This window comes from Artemia sp. Qi Xiang Cuo, chromosome 12 (genome assembly GCF_049724085.1).
Source record: "Artemia sp. Qi Xiang Cuo chromosome 12, ASM4972408v1, whole genome shotgun sequence".
Classification (NCBI taxonomy): domain Eukaryota; kingdom Metazoa; phylum Arthropoda; class Branchiopoda; order Anostraca; family Artemiidae; genus Artemia; species Artemia sp. Qi Xiang Cuo.
Genome location: NC_142805.1, coordinates 896182 through 916590, shown reverse-complemented (window position 1 = coordinate 916590; position 20409 = coordinate 896182). Strand labels below are relative to the sequence as shown.

The following is a 20409-nucleotide window of genomic DNA, read 5'->3' as shown; positions in this document are numbered from 1 at the left end:
CGCCCATTATTTCCTAAAACACTTCCAATCAAAATTTTGAGATAGCCATTTTGTCCAACGTAGTTGAAACTTCCAGAAATTTTGTCTCTGAGGATGACAAATCCCAACCCCAGCCCTCAGGGCTATGGTTGTAAATTATGCCCTGGGGGCATATAAGGCCTATATAAAAAGCGTGGTCATATAAAAACTAAATGTTGCCTTAAGATTAAATCAAAATGCACTGTGTTAATGCTAATTGCCGATAAGGCATCTCAGCAGTATTCCAAGAACGACTGAGGATATTATGTTCAAACTTTCGGGGCTACTTCTACTGCAACTTCTGCTCTTAAAATTTAACCAAATCAAAATATTGTGAGTGTATCCAAGCTGTCAAAGAGCATAGATAGTTTTTTGTTTTTTTTTTGCGAATGATATCAGGTTTTCTATTTCAGGTAAACTAGAGGAGATGTAAGACTAAATTAAACACTACTATTTTGTCCAGATTTTTAAAAGGGTGTATTTTGTTAAAAATTGTTGAAAAATTTTCTCCATTTTACAAAAAGCAGGTCGAACTATAAATTCTTAAGAAAAGCCAAAGAGATTTAAACCATTATTTTCTTTTTTCCTGAAAAGACTATCTCAATATAAAACGAACAGAAATTAATTAGAAAAAACTTTTTCCACAAAATGAGTTTTTCAAAGAAAAGTAATGAACTCCATTAAACCAAAATTGAGCAAAAATAAAATGAAATAATCTACCAAGCGTAAAACTACCACAGGTCAGCATCGATAAATAAATGAAACCCAAAACGAACAGAAATTACAATAAATAAGTAGGGCTCAAAACCCCAAGCCCTTCCCAAGGCCAGAAAATAATTTGCACTTTACTGATAATTTTTTTTAAATGTTTTCACTTTTATAAATTTAATAAATCAAATACTTTTACCATTTTAATGAATAAATATCAGCATATGTATACTAAACTGACAATGCACATTTATTGGTTGTTTTTTTTCAGTAAAGTGAATATTATGTTCTGGCCTTGGGAAGGCATAGGGGTTTTGAGCCCTACTCATGTTAATGTGTGCTCGTTTTAGTTTGACTCATTGGTCATTTATTGTAGTTTCTGTTCGTTTTAGGTTTGATTTATTTATAGATGCTGATTTGTGGTAGTTTGAAGCTTAGTAGATTATTTGATTTTATTTCTGCTCATTTTGGTTTAATGCAGTTCTTTACTTATCTTTAAAAAACTTATTTTGTGGAAAAAGTTTTTTGTTAATTAACAACATAATAAGTCGATTCTTTTTATACATCTATTGATAGGAAAATTCTGTTTTTTAGAGTTTCGGTCACTATTGGGCCACATTACGCCTTACTATCGGTTCGTTACCACCAGCCGTTTGATGCCTTGCTCTTTATGCTAAGGTTTTATTTTGTGTTCCAGCTATTTAAGTATTACTCCTGAATCATTAGGGCCGTTAAATTTGGATAATAAGTTCTTTTAAAAGTGCTAAGAAAAACTTTAGTGTAAAGAGTGAAGTATTGAGGAGAGGGCGACCACCCTCATTTAGGTAATAATTTCTGTTCGTTTTAGGTTTTAATGTTGCTTCTTACTTTCAGTTGATATTTTTTTATTTAATTTCTGAAATTTTTTAAATAATTCTGCAAAGCCTGGTTCCTCCTCAATACAAAATTTTCTTCCCCCGCAAACTATTCTTCCATGAAAAGATCCTCCAACTTAGCCCCAGCCCCTCCACCAGAAAAATATCCTTTGAATAACGTTTTAATATAACGTTTTAAAAATATAAAAATATAACGTTTTAAAAAATATCCTTTGAATAAGATATGGTTACTATATTTTTTAACATGCTTAAAATGTTCTAAAAATTTGGATGGGGTGACTTTGGGGCAAAAATGAGCATGGGAGGGAGGCTGGTGGATCTCTAATATATTTACTCACTTAGAAAGGGCACTTGAACTTTTGATTTCCTACCAAAAGAGCCCTCTCCCGATCTTCTACGATCACTGATTCGATACGATCACCCCTAGCAAAAAATAATATATACATATATATATATATATATATATATATATATATATATATATATATATATATATATATATATATATATATATATATATATATATATATATATATATATATATATATATATATATATATATATATATATATATATATATATATATATATATAATATATATATATATATATATATATATATATATATATATATATATATATATATATATATATATATATATATATATATATATATATATATATATATATATATATATATATATATATATATATATGTGTGTATATATATATATATATATATATATATATATATATATATATATATATATATATATATATATAAAACAAACACGCATCCGAGACCTTTTTTTCCGGCAAAAAATGAAAAATTCCACATTTTTGTACATAGGAGCTTGAAACCTCTAGCCTACAGCATGGTTTTAGGTATGCTGAATCTGATGATGTCATTTTCATTAAGATTACTTGATAAGTTGGATATGTTTCTCCTCTTTTCAAGGATTGGGCAAATTTTCTCAGGCACTTAACTTTTGATGGGTTACGTTAAATTTGATGAATTTTTCATATTTTGAAAAGTATCAAAATTGATTATTTTGATGTATTTATTGTTTTCAAGAATTGGTTTCTTAGAGTTTTGGTTACTATTGAGCCACATCGCTCCCTATTTACAGTTTATCATAACGAACCGTTTGATAACTAGCATGTAGCTCACTAATAGTAAAAGAGGAAAATTTTAGGGTGCTTTTCTGGTGAAAGGATCCTGCTACTGAGAAAAATGGTTTCACAGTAGTTTGTTAAATTCAAATTAGTTAATTAAAAATTTACATGATATGAACAGAAGAAATACGAGATCTTTCTATTTAGAAAATGTATCTTTATTTTCACAGTTAAATCAGGTGTCTGCTTCTTCTGTTCCCAAATTTGTTGGTGATTCGACTGATATTTACAATGCTGACTACAATCTCGAAAAACAATCTGTGAAGCTGGCAATTTCAGAAAATGAGGCAATCGAAAGACCTTTTCAAGTTCGTATTAAAGACGGGACGGTATGTATTACTTTACTTTGTTTTTGATCAAGTTTGGCAGCTAAAAAGGAGATATTTGAATTATATACAAAAAAAAACAGTTATGATTCTCCTAAGTGAAGTTTCTTTAAATTTTTCTGGACTTTCCAATAGTTGAAAATTGACCATTCACTAGTCAAATTAATATTTTACCTCGTGGTAGTTGAGTAGATAAGGCCATGCCTTGGAACAACGGGGACGACGATTCGATCCCCCAAATTGAAAGACAAAGTTCACCAATTCTATTATTACTTGTCAAATTCAATAGTGCAATATAATCAACTAAAATAGATAAAGACTCCACATAGCTGGTTTCTGACAGATTTTCTATCAGCTATCTTATGTCCAAGATTTTTTGAACTCTTTTGCTTTTTACACTTGTGTATGATAGGTTTGTGCGTTTAAGCAGCAGCTATTTTATCACGACCGTCACTGTGCTGACAAATCTATCAAGAGATAAGATTGTGCGTTTAAGCAACAGCTATTTTATCACGACCTTTATTGTGCTGACAAATCTATCAAAAGATAGGTATGCGCGTTTAAACAACAGCTATTTTATCATGACCTTCACTGTCCTCACACTTCTATAAAGAGATAGGTTTGTGCGTTTAAACAACAGCTATTTTATCACAACCTTCACTATGCTGACAAACCTATCAATATATAGGATTGTGAGTTTAAGCAACAGCTATATTATCACGACCTTCATTATGGTGACAAATTTATCAAGAGATTTAATGCTGACCCTTTGCAGTACATCATCTGTGGGGAAATCTCTTATTCTCAATGAAGTACCTAGGATTATGTGTTTTACTAACAACGCAGCCAAGGCTGAAATGGGTAAGAATTGTAAAAAACGTTAACGAAATCCCCGCTTTCTAAGAAAATTCTTTTACTCTCCCCAAAAATATAAATATCACCATTCATCTTACAAGTCCACTTGGAGCAACAAATAACCTTAGGGTTTATATCTATTGCTCAATTTTATTTATTAGAACGCTTCTAAAGATAAAAGTGAACAGAGTAATTTACTTTTGATAAATTACACGCATAATATTCACACCGAGTTCACACTGAAAGTGTAAAATCCACACCTGCCTCTAATTTCTTCTGGGTTAAGATCTCTACCAATTCCTTAGGTGAACTTGGGAAAGTAAGTTTTTTAAATCTAATAGCTTTGAGGAAAAATATAATTCCATAGTATTTTCTTTTTCTTATAAGGAAAATTGTACCCCAATTTGACCAACCGACAGAAAAATAAATCCGAAAACTGAAACACAGCTTATTTTCAATTACTTCTGATTTAAAGACCGAATTCCAAGTCTGAATTTTAATTTTAATTCTATCTTTAATTTTTGGGTTGTTCATACAAGAAGTAAGTCATACTTGAGTTTTCTATAATTTTTTGAGGGATGAAAGAACTGAAAAAAGAACTACATTCCAGACACTGACCTTTACTAATTTTATGAAGCAGATAGGCTAAAACTTATGATGTCTTATATTTTCTTCCAGGTAGAAAATATTAAAGTTTCACAGTCAGATCCAACGTGGGTCATCAACATTAAAAAGAGTATTGCCTCATCACTCCAGCTTAACTCCGATGCAGTTCGTGGCAACTTTCCTATGTATGAAAAAGTTCTCTACCAAGATGAAAAAGAAGCAAATGCTTTGGTGAATATTTATGAAAATACAATTTTTGGTGAGTTATGACATGAATACATGAATGCATAAAAAAGAGGAGCTTTTCCAGGATTATAGAATATAGAAACTTTGCAGGCCTAAGTTCTTTTTATTTGCTACTCCTAAACAACAAACCATGCTTATGCTGTCAGTTAACTTAATTGAGCAAGTGCTTTTAGCAATTGATTGTGGAAAATATTTGCCGAAAAAAGGTGTATTGAGGAAAAGATTTTTTTTTACTTCAAGATACGAAGTTAGGGCTATGCCTATGTAAGTTTGCATGTTGTTTTTCAATAAATGATCATATTTAAAACGTAAAATGCTATATAAAAGCCAAATGTTATATAAACAATCAAGAAAAACGAGGAAAAATAAACTTTCAATTAATAACTTCCATTAATATTGATGCATAAAGGTGATCCAAAAGGAATAGAAATTAAAATGAAAAAAAAGACACTAATATAGACAAGCAAATGAATCAAAACTAAAAGTATTAAAAATGGACATTTTGAGTCGTACCAGCCAGCCAGTAATAATGAATTGGCAAGTCCAGAGAAGTAACTTCAGTCTCGAATAGTTTTATAATTCATTAAATCTTCTAAAAACCAGAATGCTATTGGCCCTGAAACGAAAGTAATTTATGTTTTGAGCAATATTTTATTTAAATTGTCATAAAATAAATAGTATCAAAAACGAAAAGGTATCAAAGAGCTAATCAAGATTTATATAAAAAGTGTATCCCCCTCCTCTTCTGTTTCAAACCTTTTAAACTGTACCCGTCTGGCAACTAACTTCTTGCAACTTCTGGCAACTACCTTCGCAAAATCTGTTCTATTTCTTGAATCTAACACTACAAGACAGTGATTTCTATAGTTAACTGTAATAAAAACACGCAAATGTCATCTAGTTATAGCTTTAGCTCAACTATTACTGACCTTCTATACTTTTGACATTCGTCATTTAATGCACCCACTTAAACCTAAGTATTCTAGAAATAACTTTGTTTGTACCTGGCTTTATCTTCTTTGTCTATGGTGAGTTATCCGCAGCTTTTATTTAATATCCCCTTAATTTGTGTAGGCCCTGTTATTACAACTGGTAAGAAAGTTTCAAAATAAGGAAACTTATAATAATCTCTTATCTCCCAAGGGCCCAATGATTGGAGCCATCTACCTAAGAAAATAGATAAGAAGGACCTAACACTCTTTTCAGGCTCTTCTAATCCAACCATATTGCCAATACAACCCAACTTTTTCAAAACCCATTAAAGTCCTTCTGATCCTATTTTCCAATTAGACCTCCTTCTTCTATTTAACTTCTTTTCTCCTCTCTCATTTCCAGTTTAGGAGCAGAATTAAAAACAAAAATGAGCAGAAATTATTTCTCATTTGACAGGGGGTTGCCCCTTCTACGATCAATCGTTCATCATGCTAAGTGTTTTTAACTTAAAAAAATCTTCTTATTCTAATTCAACAACCCTTGTGTTTCAGTACTTGCTCTTAAAGAATTGGAGGATAAAGTTAAAACATTAGCGTACAGAGTGAGGTTTTGAATAGAGGTAACCTCCTTTTATAGTTAATGATTTCTTCTCGTTCCAAGTTTTTATGTTACTCCTTATTTACAGTTGAAAAAAAACTTTTGTTTTATTATTATTAAGTTGTTCCTCATTTTTCAAATAATGACGTTAAATACAGCTTCCCTCAGAGGTAGATTCCCTGCCTCTACAGAAATCTTCTGAAAGTAAAGTTCCTATTACATAAGGTACCCCTCTCTGGAAAATTCCACCAGGACAGTTTATCCTTGTTGAAAATCTCATTGAAAATTTTTTTGCTTACCCAATAACAAATACTATAAGTAAACAATGGGTAAATTTCGTAATTTAAAGCTTTTTCCTATATGAAATTCTCCTTATTATAGTTTTATTTTTTAAATACTTATTTCTATATGTTTTTAATCATTTCAGATATCCTTCCTGCATAGAAGATTGTTCCCTGCAATTCTTCCAAGCCGATTGGGTAATTGCTCCTGTGGAAAAATGATCAATGTAGAATATTTTCCGTGAAAAATCCCCCCCTTAGCGGAACTCCTCTCAATCCCGCTGAAAATTTCCCTTGAAAATCTCCGCATGTTAATTTTAGCTAGCAAAGACAAAGCAAGACCTATAAAAAGTATTTCGTAAGAGATTTTTGGCAAATACCCATATTATCAAATTTTCCCCAGGAACTCACTATGGGAAACTTTAGTTCGCATAGAAAACATTCACTGTAGTAATTCATTCTAAATAGAAAATCGGCCCCCCACAAAAAAAATGGTTGTATACTTCCCAACAACAAATACTATACATAAAAAAAGGTCACATTTCGTAACTTACAGCCCTTTTCCGAGGGGTATGGGGGTTAAATTATCCCTGAAAACTAATCTATTGGACAATTCGACTATATTGAACAAAATTGCTATCTGAAAATTTTGATTGGGCGTCCTTGGGAAAAATAGGACTATGGGAGGGGCTAGCTGCCTTCTGATCTTTTTGTTATCTTAAAAAGAGCACTACAAATTTATATTTCTGATCGAGTAAGCAATCTCCTAATTTTCTAGGATCAATGATCCGGAAAGATCATCCCTGGAAATAAGACAAAAAACAGTTATCCGTGATCTTTCTGCGGGCAAAAAAAAATTCAAAATTTCATACTTTATATATATGACTTTTAAAAATCTACAGTGTGATTCTCTAACCTGCTGAATCTGATAGTGTGATTTTCGTATACATTACTTGACATTTTGGGGATATTTCCCTCCTGGCTCAGGCTGAGGCTCGCATCAAATTTATTCAAGCTTGTAACTTTTGATGAATAATATTAATCTTAATGAACTTGATATATATTGAATCAGCATAAAAAAGGATTCTTTTAGTGTATCAATTGTTATAAAAATTCTGTTTTTAGAGTTGTGTCAACTATCAAGCCAACTCGCTCCTTACGTATAATTCATTACCATGAACTGTTCAAAAAACATGATCCACCAGAAATATAACTGTCTTCAAGCACAGGCAAAATTCTCCAACTTTGTCTTATTTTTTTTTTTTTTTATAAAAAATAGATTATAATATTGAAAAGATACAAAATTATTTTCTAACGCATATTTTAAGTTCTTCGTCTTTTCTTTCTTTTATCCAGCGGTATTTGGTCCTCCTTTCTGCGCTTCCTCTTCTTTTTGTTTTCTCAATAATAAGTGGTGATACATCACGTAATGGATAGAATCAAACCGGTTATTGTTTCCTCTTCGTACTCCTAAGAAAAAAGAAGAAAAATAAAATCAATCCTGTTTCTTTCTTCTTTTTTTTTATCTAAGACTCTTTGCTTATTTGTAATCTAATTTGTCCCTATTTCTCTATTATTCCTTCACTTTACTGCATATCTATCTGACCTCTTACTCGACGTTCCATAGCTTTCCACTTTTATAATTCCTCACATGCATAATTTTTTCGCTCCTGGTACATTTTATCCACCTCTTTCCTAAAAACATTTTTTTTCATTCATACGATTCTCCATCCATTAATTTACCATACAACAATTTCAAAATTCTCATTCTAGCTTCCCACGGTTGCAAGGTGCTGCTCCCGTGCATTAGGCCTATAACATATAACATTAAAATACAAATTTACAATCCATATACGTTTTTGTACTAAAATATATTCACCTTTCTTATAACACTTTAAAACACTTTTCACTATGTTTACATAAATAAAATAAAAAATAAAAAATATAACACCATTTTTTTTTAATACATCACATTTCAACACAACTCTACTCTCGCTGGGCCTTGCGTTATTAGGTAGCTAAAATAATCCTCAAAACAATTCCCAAAAATCAAATACTTCACAATCCAGGTGAATCGTATCCCCCTCAACATATAAAATAAATTCCACTTTCTTAACATAAATTCTAAACAAAAATTAAAAAAAATGATCAAATCTAAAATCAATAATCTAAAAATTCATAAAATCCAGTACTATAACTATTCATTTAGATTTAAATCTTACCTAATAAATGAACTTAAAAATACTGAACAAATCCTGAAGCTAACTATTATAATCTGACAATTCTGATTAAACTGTAAAATCAAACACTTCATTAAAAGTTCGAAATATTTAACTTAAAATCTACTCTATTTCCATATACCAAAATTAAAAACTCCATTTTCTAATCTTCTACCTAAATCCTTACCACAAAATGAAAAAACAATAAACTTACAAATGTAAAACCTTAAACCCTTAAACCCTATAATTTTTTTCTTAACTCTCCTTTTATTATTATTATTTTTTCACTTTTTTTAACAACACATCCTTGCCCACCAAGACGCAAACACTATTCCCTTCTTCTTTATACCAAACACGTTCTCAATTTTTTCAATTTTGTCTTTTTTTGCATGAGACGAGTCCGCTTCTCTCCCCCACTTTTTCAATCTTTCAATCAAGCAAATCAAAGCATCATCACATGGAAATTGGACTCTAGTTTCTCCCTTTTCAGACTGAATTTTGAACTGTTGTTTTGTCTTACAACTCTTGTCTTTCCTTTTTTTTTTTTTTTTTTTTTTGCTTTTGTTGAGGAAATGGAAAAATTGCCATTAAATGCAAACTGTTTTTCCACAATGAGTTCATCCTATTGGATTCTAATTTCTCCAATTTTTTTAACGAACCCGCGCATTCTAAATTTATTTCTGACCTTGTCTGGTGTACAAAGTGCCTCAACTTTTGCCAACTTATTGGTTCCTCACCTTTGAAATACAACGTTTGAATTTTATCATATTCTTGCAGGTGAAATGAGAATTCCGTAATTCAGATACATTTTCTTTTAGAACCAGAATGTTATGTGTGAAATTCTTATAAACAGGAACGCCAGACCAATTCTTTATCCAAAAATGTCGTACGTAATACCATGCTTGCCCTCTTCACCAAAGTCTTATTGTTCTTAGGGTTAGAAGTTTGATGTATAGCATTCTCATAAAATTGACCCACTAAGAAATTATGCATTCAATCCTAAAAGTCATCTGTGATAAAAAGTGACTCTCCAAAATTACCAACAATCTTTAATTAGTCCCTTATTGGTTTTTGGAAATCCTGGTGTCATTTGAATCAGTCTCCAAACGGAACTCTTTTCCCACTTTGTATTTTCCATTTTATCTAGTACAAAAAATTCAAACTTAAATATTCAAAAAATACGGCTCGAGTGTGAGGTAGAGCCATATTGTCATTTTTAGTGCCAGATTGTCTCTAGGGCTCCTGTGGAAAAATGAGAAAAAAGATTAAAAAAATTTATACCAGATAGGCTAATTCATTATATATCTTAGGACTCTTTTTCTTATATAGATGTTTCTACAGACAGGGTAATTTATTTCGGATTTGGTTCTATTTTATTTCGTTTGTAAAGTGGCAAATGTGAGAGTAAACACTGAACATAACTAAGTTTTTACATCTTCTGTGCTTACCCGTGACGCCACTCTAAGGAGGGGACTTGACCCCTAGAGTTAAAAAAAGAAATTCCATTCTGTATCCTTTTCGTTTTGTTGTTTTACTAAAGCTTAACAAATTCCACCAAAGTATTTTTTTTTTGTTATTTGGGGGGTACCAAAATGGTAGCATATGGAATTTTTTGGTTTGGAGAGGGGAGAGATATTATTATTTGAGTGACTGGGCTCATACCGAAAAAAAAAACTTTGAAAGACCGGCAAAAAAATTTGTTTCTGTAACTTATATATATAAGTTACAGAAACTACCTCCCGGGAAGTTATGATGTTGGTAGACTTCAGGATGAGAATTTGAGAAAATTTTCCAGGGGCAGTTGAATAATAAACTTGAGAGTTTAAAATTTGATAATGTGGAAGATGATTGGAATAATTTTAGAAAAACTATTTGTGAAGTTGCTGAAGGTGTATTAGGGAAGAAAGCTAGAACTGTAGTTAAGAATATTAGTGAAAAAGCTTCATGTTTAATAGAAAGGAGAAGGGGCTTGTACAAGAATTATCTGAGTGATAGATCATACGAAAACAAAAGGAATGTAAAGAAAGTGGAGAAAGCTTTAAAATATGAACTAAGGAGGTGTAAAGTGGAGGCCATGGATAAAATTGCCGAGGGTCTTGAAGATGCAGCTAGACGGCAAAATAAAAAAATATTGTACTGGTATGCTAACAAATTGAGAGGGAGTAGTCAATCCGGACTTGGCCCAGTGAAAGATAGGAATGGGGCCGCAATTAGCGATAAGAAAAAAATTAAAAAGAGAGATGGGTCGAACATTTTCAAAATTTGCTTAACCGAGATAGAGTTGCAGGAAAAGATCGAGGAAAATGAAAAAGTTTGTGATACCTTGAATGTGAAGGAAGATATGTTTTGTGAGGCCGAATTAGCAACAGTACTAAGAGGATTAAAAAATAATAAGGCTCCAGGTGCTGATAGGGTGGTAAATGATTTTCTTAAATCTTGTGGCTCTGAGGTAAGAAATAAGTTACTGAAGATTATGAATATGATTTTTGAAAAAGGGGAAGTACCTAAAGATTTTAGGAAAACCTTAATTAAGCCACTTTATAAGAAAGGTGATAAAAGTGAATGTGATAATTATCGAGGCATTAGTCTGGTTTCTGTAGGTAGTAAATTACTTAGTAATTTGATACTTTTTAGACTGAGAGATGCCATATACAAAGTTTTAAAAGAAGAACAGTGCAGTTTAGAAAAGGTAGAGGATGTGTCGACCAAATTTTCACTCTTAGGCTAATAATTGAGAAGTGCCTGAGTTTTCAAACAGCTTTGGTCCTTACTTTTATAGACTACGAGCAAGTGTTCGATTCTGTTGATAGAAGAGCTTTAGTAAAGGTTTTATCCTTGTATGGTATACCAGACAAATACATTAAAGTGATTAATGGTATATACGAGAGTGATACTGTTGCAGTTAATGTTGGAAATGAGGCTAGCAGTTGATTTTGTATTAAACCTCAAATTAAGCAGGGTTGTATTCTATCCCCCTTTAAATGGATTATTTTGATGGACTTTGTACTAAGGCGCACAGGAAAGGCAATGGGATACCACGGAATCAAATGGGGAGGAAAAAGTCTCCTGGACTTGGATTATGCTGATGATTTAAGCATCCTAGATGAAAGTGTCAGCAAAATGAATGAAGTTTAAGAAGTTTTGCAAGTTCAGGGTGCTATAATTTAATTGAAAAATAATTTTAGGAAGACTAAGTCACTAAGGCTAGGAATAAGTGAAGATGAAAAGGTGACGTTGGGTAATGAAAGGGTTGATCAAGTGGGCAGCTGCATTTATCTTGATAGTATTATTAGTAAAGATGGTTGGAGCATTGAAGATGTTAAAACTAGAATAGCCAAGGCTCAGGGTGTTTTTTCACAGTTAAAAAAAAAGTTTGGAAGAATAGGAAGATAAGTCTGCAAACCAAGATTAGAATATTAGAAGCTACAGTGATGGCAGTGGTCAAACATGGCTCTGAAGCATGGGCGCTCCGAAAAGCGGATGAAGATTTGCAAGATATTTTCCAGATAAATTGCTTAAGGATTATTCTGGGTACCCGGCTGACAGACCGTATTTCAAACAATAGGCTATACGAAAAATGTGGTTCAATACCGCTCTCTAGGGCTATAATGAAAGAAAGGTTGAGGTGGCTAGGGCGCGTTGTGTGGATGAAGGATGACATATTGCCGAAGATTGTTCTTTTCGGCCAACCGTCTAGGGCTAAACGGAAAGCAGGTCATCCCCGTCTGGGGTGGGAGGACGTCATAAAGAAAGATTTAAAGGAAATGGGAACTTCGTGGGCGGGTGTAAAAAGGGAGGCTTTGAATAGATTGGGATGGAGGAGGAGTGTGCGTAGCTGTGTTACGCACACACATACATATATATATATATATATATATATATATATATATATATATATATATATATATATATATATATATATATATATATATATATATATATATATTTTTTTTTTTTTATATATATATATATATATATATATATATATATATATATATATATATATATATATATATATATATATATATATATATATATATATATATATATATATATATATATATATATATATATATATATATATATATATATATATATATATATATATATATATATATATATATATATATATATATATATATATATATATATATATATATATATATATATATATTATATATTTGAAATCACCATAAGAATCCGATTCTTCTGATGTATCTATCGGTATAAAAATTTCGTTTTGGTTACTATTGGGCCGGGTTACTCCTTGCTTGCAGTTCGTTACCCCGAACTATTTGATTTAATAAGTCGAAATCTATAAAGGCAAGTCTGTATTCTTCTGAGAAGCCCTGATGTGAGGTGATTACTTGCAAATATTTCATTAGGTTTGAGGTTCTCGTTCTTGTAATCTTATGACCGTCTACGTTTATTAATGATACTTTTGCAGGAATTTTGGAATTCTTTCCAGTTGATTTATTAAAAAATCTTTTTCCAAAAAATAAGTTTTTCAAAGAAAAATAATGAATTCCATTAAACAAAAATGAGCAAAAATAAAATAAAATAATCTACCAAGCGTGAAACTATCACACATCAGCATCGATAAATAAATGAAACCCAAAACGAACAGAAATTACAATAAATAACCAAGTCGAACTCAAAACGAGAGAAAATTAACCTAAGTTGGGATCAAAACCCCTATGCTTTCCCAAGGCCAGAACATAATCTGCACTATACTGAAAAAAATATAAATGTTTTTACTTTTATAACTTTAATAAATAAAATAAAGTTAATATTTTGATTACTAGATATCAGTAAATGTATATTAAACTAACAATGCATATTCATTTGTATTTTTTTCAGTAAAGTGCAAATTATGTTCTGGCCTTGAGATAGGTGCTCAGGCAAAGGGGTTTTGAGCCCAACTTATGTTAATTTCTTCTCGTTTTGAGTTTCACTCGGTTATTTATTATATTTTCTGTTCGTTTTGGGTTTCATTTATTTATCGATGCTGATTTGTGATAGTTTGACGCTTGGTAGATTATTTGATTTTATTTTTGCTCATTTTTGGTTGAATAGAGATCTTTACATTTCTTGGAAAAACTTATTTTGTGGAAACAGTTTTTTAATTAATTTCTGTTCGTTTTATATTGACACACTCTTTTAAATGAAGATCGAAATTATACTTCGAATATCTTCGTTTTTTAAGAATTTATAGTTTGGCCTGCTATTTGTATGCTGGAGAAAAATTTTCAGGATTTTTCAACAACATACACCCTTTTAAAAATCTGGACACAAACAGTACTGTTTAATTTAGTTTCATACCTCCCTTAGTTGACTTGAAATCGAAAACTTGATACCATTCGATACCACTGTGCATCCAATGATACCATTGGATACACTTACGCTATTTTGATTTGGTTAAATTTTTAGAGCAGAAGTTGCCCTGATAGTTTGAACATAATACACTAAGTCGTTCTTTGAATACTGCTGAGATGCCCTATTGGGAATTAGCATTAAAACAGTGCATTTTGATTTAATCTTAAGGCAACGTTTAGTTTTGAAACATAATTGGCAAGTGGGAGGGTTGGCGTAGGAGGAGGATTAGTTGCCCTCCAATCGCTTTCGACTATTAAAAGGGCATCAGCCCTTTTTATTTTCAATCGAATGAGCCCTTTTCAAAGTTCCTACGACAACTCCTTCGATACAAAGTGCCCTTGTCTAAACAACAACAAAAAATAATACATTATACCCACATCGATCTTTACTATAAAAATGTCAAGCCTTCCAATTACTTTCGACTATTAAAAGGGCACTAGACCTTTCAATTTCCAATCGAATGAGTTTTTCTTGAGTTTCTACGACGACACTTTCTATAAACACCTTATATGCCCCCGGGGCATAAATTACAACCCTTACCGTATAGGCGTTTAGGGTGGTTGTCATCCTCTAAGACCTAATTTCCAGAACTTTCAACTACATTAAACGAAATGGCTATCTCAAAATTTTGATTGTATGTGTTTAGGGAAATGGTGGGCGTGAGAGGGGTGTTGGTCTCTCTCCAATAACTTTTACCTATTAAAACAGGCACTAGATCATTCAATTTCCAATCAAATGAACCCTTTTGAAGTTTCTACGACAACGCTTTCAGTAAAAACCTTATATGCCCCCAGGGCATAACTTACAACCCTTACCCTGAGGGATGGGTGGTTGGGGAGGGTTTTCATCCTCAAAGACCTGATTTCCAGAACTTTTTACTATGTTGAAAAAAATGGCTGTCTAAAATTTTTGATTGGATGTGTTCGGAGGAATGTTGGGCGTGAGAGGGAGGTTAGTTAACTTTTCGACTTTCATTAATCACTTTTGACTATTAATAAGGGCACTAGCCCTCTTAATTTCCAATTGAATGAGCCCCTTTTGAAGCTTTTACGACAACTATATATAAGAGCCTTATATGCCCCCAGGGCATAACTTACAACCTTTGCCCTGGGGGCTCTGGGGTCTTTTGTCATCCTTAAATACATACTTTCCAGAACTTTCAACTATGTTGAACAAAATGGCTATGTCTTAACTTTGATTGAATGTTTTTGGGGAAATGGTGAAAGGGAGAGGGGGGTTAATTACTCTTCATTCACTTTCGACTATTAAAAAGGGCAATTTCAATTTCCAATCAAATGAGCCCTTTTTGAAATTTTTGCAACAACTTTGTATATTAACCTTATATGCCCCCCAGGGCATAACTTACAATCCTTGCACTGAGGGCTCTGAGGGGGTTTATCATCCTAAAAGACCTAATTTTCAGAACTTTAAACTACGTTGAACGAAATGGATTTCTCAAAACTTTGATTGAATATGTTTGGGAAAATGGTGGGCGTGAGAGGGGCGTTAGTCACTCTCCAATCACTTTCAACTATTAAAAAAGGCACTAGCCCTTTCAATATCCAATTGAATAAGCTCTTTTGAAGTTTCTAAGACAACGCTTTCAATAAAAACCTTATATGCCCCCAGGGCATAACTTACAACCCTTGCCCTAAGGGCTGTGGGGGGAGTCTGTGGGTTGAGGGCTAAGGGTTGTCATCCTTAAGGACCTAATTTCCAAATGTTTCAACTACGTTGAATTAAATGGCTATCTAAAAATGTTGGTTGGATGTGTTTGGGGGAAAGGTGGGCGTGAGAGGGGGTTAATTGCCCTCAAATTATTTTCGGGCACTAGCCCTTTCAATTTCCAATTGAATGAGCTCTTTTCAAGTTTCTACGACATAGATTTCAATAAAAACCTTATATAACCCCAGGGCATATTTTCTAACCCTTGCCCGGAAGACTGTGGGGGAAGTGTCCTGCTCAAAGGTATAATTTCCTGAACTTTGAACGTCGTGGGACAAATTGGCTATCTCATAATTTTTTTTGGATGTGTTTGGGGAAATGGTGGAAGTGGAAGGGGTGTTAGTTGCCTTCCAATCACTTTCGACTATTAGAAAGAGCACTAGCCATTTCAATTTCCAATCGAATGAACCCCTTTTGAAGTTTCTACGACAACGCGTTCTATAAGAACCTTGTATGCCCCCGGGGCATAACTTATAACCCTTGCCCTGAGGGCTGTGGGGGGCTTGTCATTTTCAAAGATCAAATTTCCAGAACTTAAAACTACGTTGAATAAAATGACTCTATTTCAAAATTTTGATTCGATGTGTTTGGGGGAAAGGTGGGCGTGAGAGGGGGGCTTGTGGACCTCCAATCACTTTTGACTATTAAAAAGGGCACTATTCTTTTAAATTTCCAATCGAATGAGCCTTTTCTGAAGTTTCTGCGACAACGCATTCTATAAAAAACCTTATATTCCAGCAGGGCATAACTTACAGCACTTGCCCTGAGGGCTGTGGGGGAGTTTCTTCCTCAATAAAATAAGTTGTATCTGGAAATCAACTATGCTGAACAAAATGGTTATATCAAAATTTGGATTGGATGTGTTTTGGGAAATGGTGGGCGTGGAAGGGGTGTTAGTCGCCTTCCAATCCCTTTCGACGATTAAAAAGTGCACAAGCCACTTCAATTTTCAATTGAATGAGCCCTTTTTGAATTTTCTACGACAACTTCTTCGATACGAAATGCCCTGCTCTAAAGAAAAAATAATAATTAATAATACATTGTGCCAACATCGTTCTTATATGCCCCCAGGGCATAACTTAAAACCCTTGCTCTGAGGGTTGTGGGGGATCGTCCTCCTCATAAATATATTTTCTATCTGGACATCAACTACGCTGAACAAAATGGCTATCTCTAAATTTTGATTGGAAGGGTTTGGGGGAATGATGGGAGTGGAGGGAGGGGGTTAGTTCTCCCCAAATCACTTTCAACTATTAAAAAGGGCACTATCCACTCTAATTTCCAATCGAATGAGCACTTTTTGAAGTTTCTACGACAACTCCTTCGATACGAAGTGCCCTGGTATGGAAAAACCAAAAAATAAATAACATATTGTGCCAACATAGTTCTTTACTTAAGCAGCGCGATTGCGCTGCCTATGATTGTTGGGTTATAATACTTCATCCTAAGTAATTGGAGAGGTTAGTAAGGTCGAGAACTTGTTCATGGGCTTAGTTATTTCAATTACTAAAGTAAGAAAACAGTTGTTTTCTTCTTTTTAACCAAATAATTACCTTTTACACACAATATATATATATATATATATATATATATATATATATATATATATATATATATATATATATATATATATATATATATATATATATCCTTCATTCCTTTTAGGAAACTGCAAGGTTAATTTTCGAACAGCTCGTCTAACTGGAGCACAGATTCTCACTGATGAAAACTATGATTTTGTCCATAAATTTTGCTTAAAAACTTCACCAATATACCAACTAAATAAGCAAATTGACTTGGATAGCTGTTCAGTTAACACTCAGTCATTTTACAACCATATACTACCATCTATGCATGCTTGTAGACCGGATGCATCAAAATGTGGCACAATCTCTCAGGTAAGAACAAAACAGTGGTTTTACTGAAAATTCTTATTTATCTATTTAAAATTTACCTATACAATTTGAAAATTTGCTTATTTATGAATACATATGTGTGTTTATGAGTCCTATGCTTGGTTAAAAAATCCCCGAATAAAGTTAAAAAAAAAATCAAAATCGTGCAAAAAAAACAATAAGTCAAACAAAATAAATATACATACGGTACTTTAAATTACACCTAATGGGGTTCCATATTAAATAAAATGACTTCGAAAAAATAATAATATTATAAAATAGTATATTATAAAATAATATAAATTATAAAATAAATCATAAAATAAAAAAATAATAAAACACTATCTATGCTGCCTTCAGTTCCCTCTTCAATAAAAAAAATTAGTAACAAAAATAAACAACACAGTAAACTGTTCTTAAAAATGGTAATCAAAGTCATTTGGGGACGATAAGTCACTCTTTTTAAATGAGAAAAGAGCAGCACTGTAACTATACTATCTTCATTTTCCTGTTAACAAGAAAGATAATAAAATAAAAATAATAAAAAACAACTTGTCCCTAATTGAAGGTAGACAACAAAAGATCGTTTTTTATTGAAAAAGCTAACCACTTACAGACAATAATATCAGACTTTCAAATTTACTAAAAAAAAAAGGTTAGCAAAATATTCACAAAAAGAAAAATGTGTTTCACAAACAAAATTGCGGACCTTATTCGCTTATAGCATACACAAATTAGATAAGAATTATCAAATCATTTGCTATCTTCAACAGTGATAAAAGCATTGGACGAAATATAATCGACAAAAGAAAGTTTTTACTTTTATTCTTGGGAGAAGCTGCGTGGCTCCCAAGCCCTTTGACTTTCTTAAAGGGGCATTTGCAATAGAATTAAGCCCCATATCTTTTAACTACAATAAACTAGAAATAACTTGTGTGTTAGCCTGTTTTTGTCCCTTTCTTACTATGCCACACAATTTTTCCACTATACCAGAATTTTCGGGAATTATACCTAAAAGAGAGTTGGCTTCCTGAAAATCAACCTTCTAGAAACCAAAAATTTTTATGAATTTTTTACCGAAACTTATTAAAATGGTTGTGAAAATAACACTTAACGCAATTTCAAATGCACTCGAAGCAAACATTTAACAAAAACTTGCAGTATGAGGTGGTCTTGGAATGAAAAAGTTTAATGGATCAGTTGATATCACTAACCACTAGAAAAAGTTTAATGGATCAGTTGATATCACTAACCACTAGAAAAAGTTTAATGGATCAGTTGATATCACTAACCACTAGAAAAAGTTTAATGGATCAGTTGATATCACTAACCACTAACCACAAAATATAATCACTTGATAATCACTTGATATGGAATCACTTGATTCCATACTATTTGGTTCAAGGATCAAATTTCTTCTAAAAACCAGCACCTGGACTCCAGATGAGACCTCTTTCAAATTCAAAGAATTTTATGGGGGAATTCTTGCTTTTCATCTTCCTGCCAGGCACATATAACCAAAGTGAAATAGGGTAAAGTTGAGGTGACTATGCTAGACTATTATTCCAGCTCAATAAGAGGACGATCTAACAGAACGATCTTATTTGTTTCATTATTGGCAGCTTGACATACAATAGATGACCACGGTCTGGCTTAAGCTATATTCTCGAGGGAATCTTCTCTTTTTGTCTGGGATGAACACAAGGACGAATTGGCGAGACGGACACAATAGAATTTACTTGAAAACCCCATGAACTAGAACGTTGTGTTTTTTTTTTATTGCGAATCCATGAAATAGAACGTTGTGTTATGAGCCCTGTATGCTTGGTTCCTCTGATCACTAAAAAACTTAATAAATTTTTTAAGTACACTTTTGCCATCATTTAGGTTATAAAATTTTGTGAGAGAAAGGAATTCCCCGAGGGGATAAGGACTTTTCCTATCAAATGCATTTGATTAGCAGACTCTTATCCAATTTTTTGCATATGTAATCAAAAGTAAATTGATGTGATGATGTATATAAATGTAGAGTATATTATAACTTCAATCAGTCTGGGATTATCTGTTTTTTGGAAAGACTCTATTCTCTTATGAAGGAGATTTTTTGGGGGTGCTCTTTCGCATTTGGAGAATTTTCAGGGGGAGTAGTATCACAAAAATTGTTTGCCAGGTGGAAGTTTTCGAATACTTTTAAATTTAAAAGCATAATCAATTTTATTACTTAGTGGGTGAGACAAGTTTTAGTGGAGGGTGGTGAAGTTTTTATTGAAGAGAATATTATTTGGGGATTTTTTAAGGAGGGGGAGCTTCCAGAGACGAATTATCCCTACACCTACTTTCTCTTACGAATAAAGAAAAACATGATGGGTAGGCTCAAACAAACAATAACAAAGTCAAGAAATAAAAAATAAATTTATCAAATATGCAAAATAAATTTTCGAGTATATTCTCACTCATTCAATTAAACTAAAAAGCTTTTTAAAACAGTCTCAGAATCTCCACAATAAAAAGGTTGGACCAGGACCAAATTTTGTTCTGGTTGAATTTTTTGAAGTGAGGATCCTGAGACTGCTT

General features: G+C 32.4%; 1 protein-coding gene across 1 annotated transcript in view; it reads left to right on the top strand.

The window, feature by feature from the left end:
• Positions 1-20409, top strand: part of LOC148945644 (vitellogenin-like) — a 145152-nt gene that overhangs the window by 22449 nt on the left and 102294 nt on the right. Inside the window, exons 3-5 of the mRNA XM_089098230.1 lie at positions 2947-3105; positions 4636-4822; positions 17606-17838. Coding sequence (XP_088954356.1) covers positions 2947-3105; positions 4636-4822; positions 17606-17838 — 579 coding nt within the window. The remainder of the gene's footprint in view (positions 1-2946; positions 3106-4635; positions 4823-17605; positions 17839-20409) is intronic.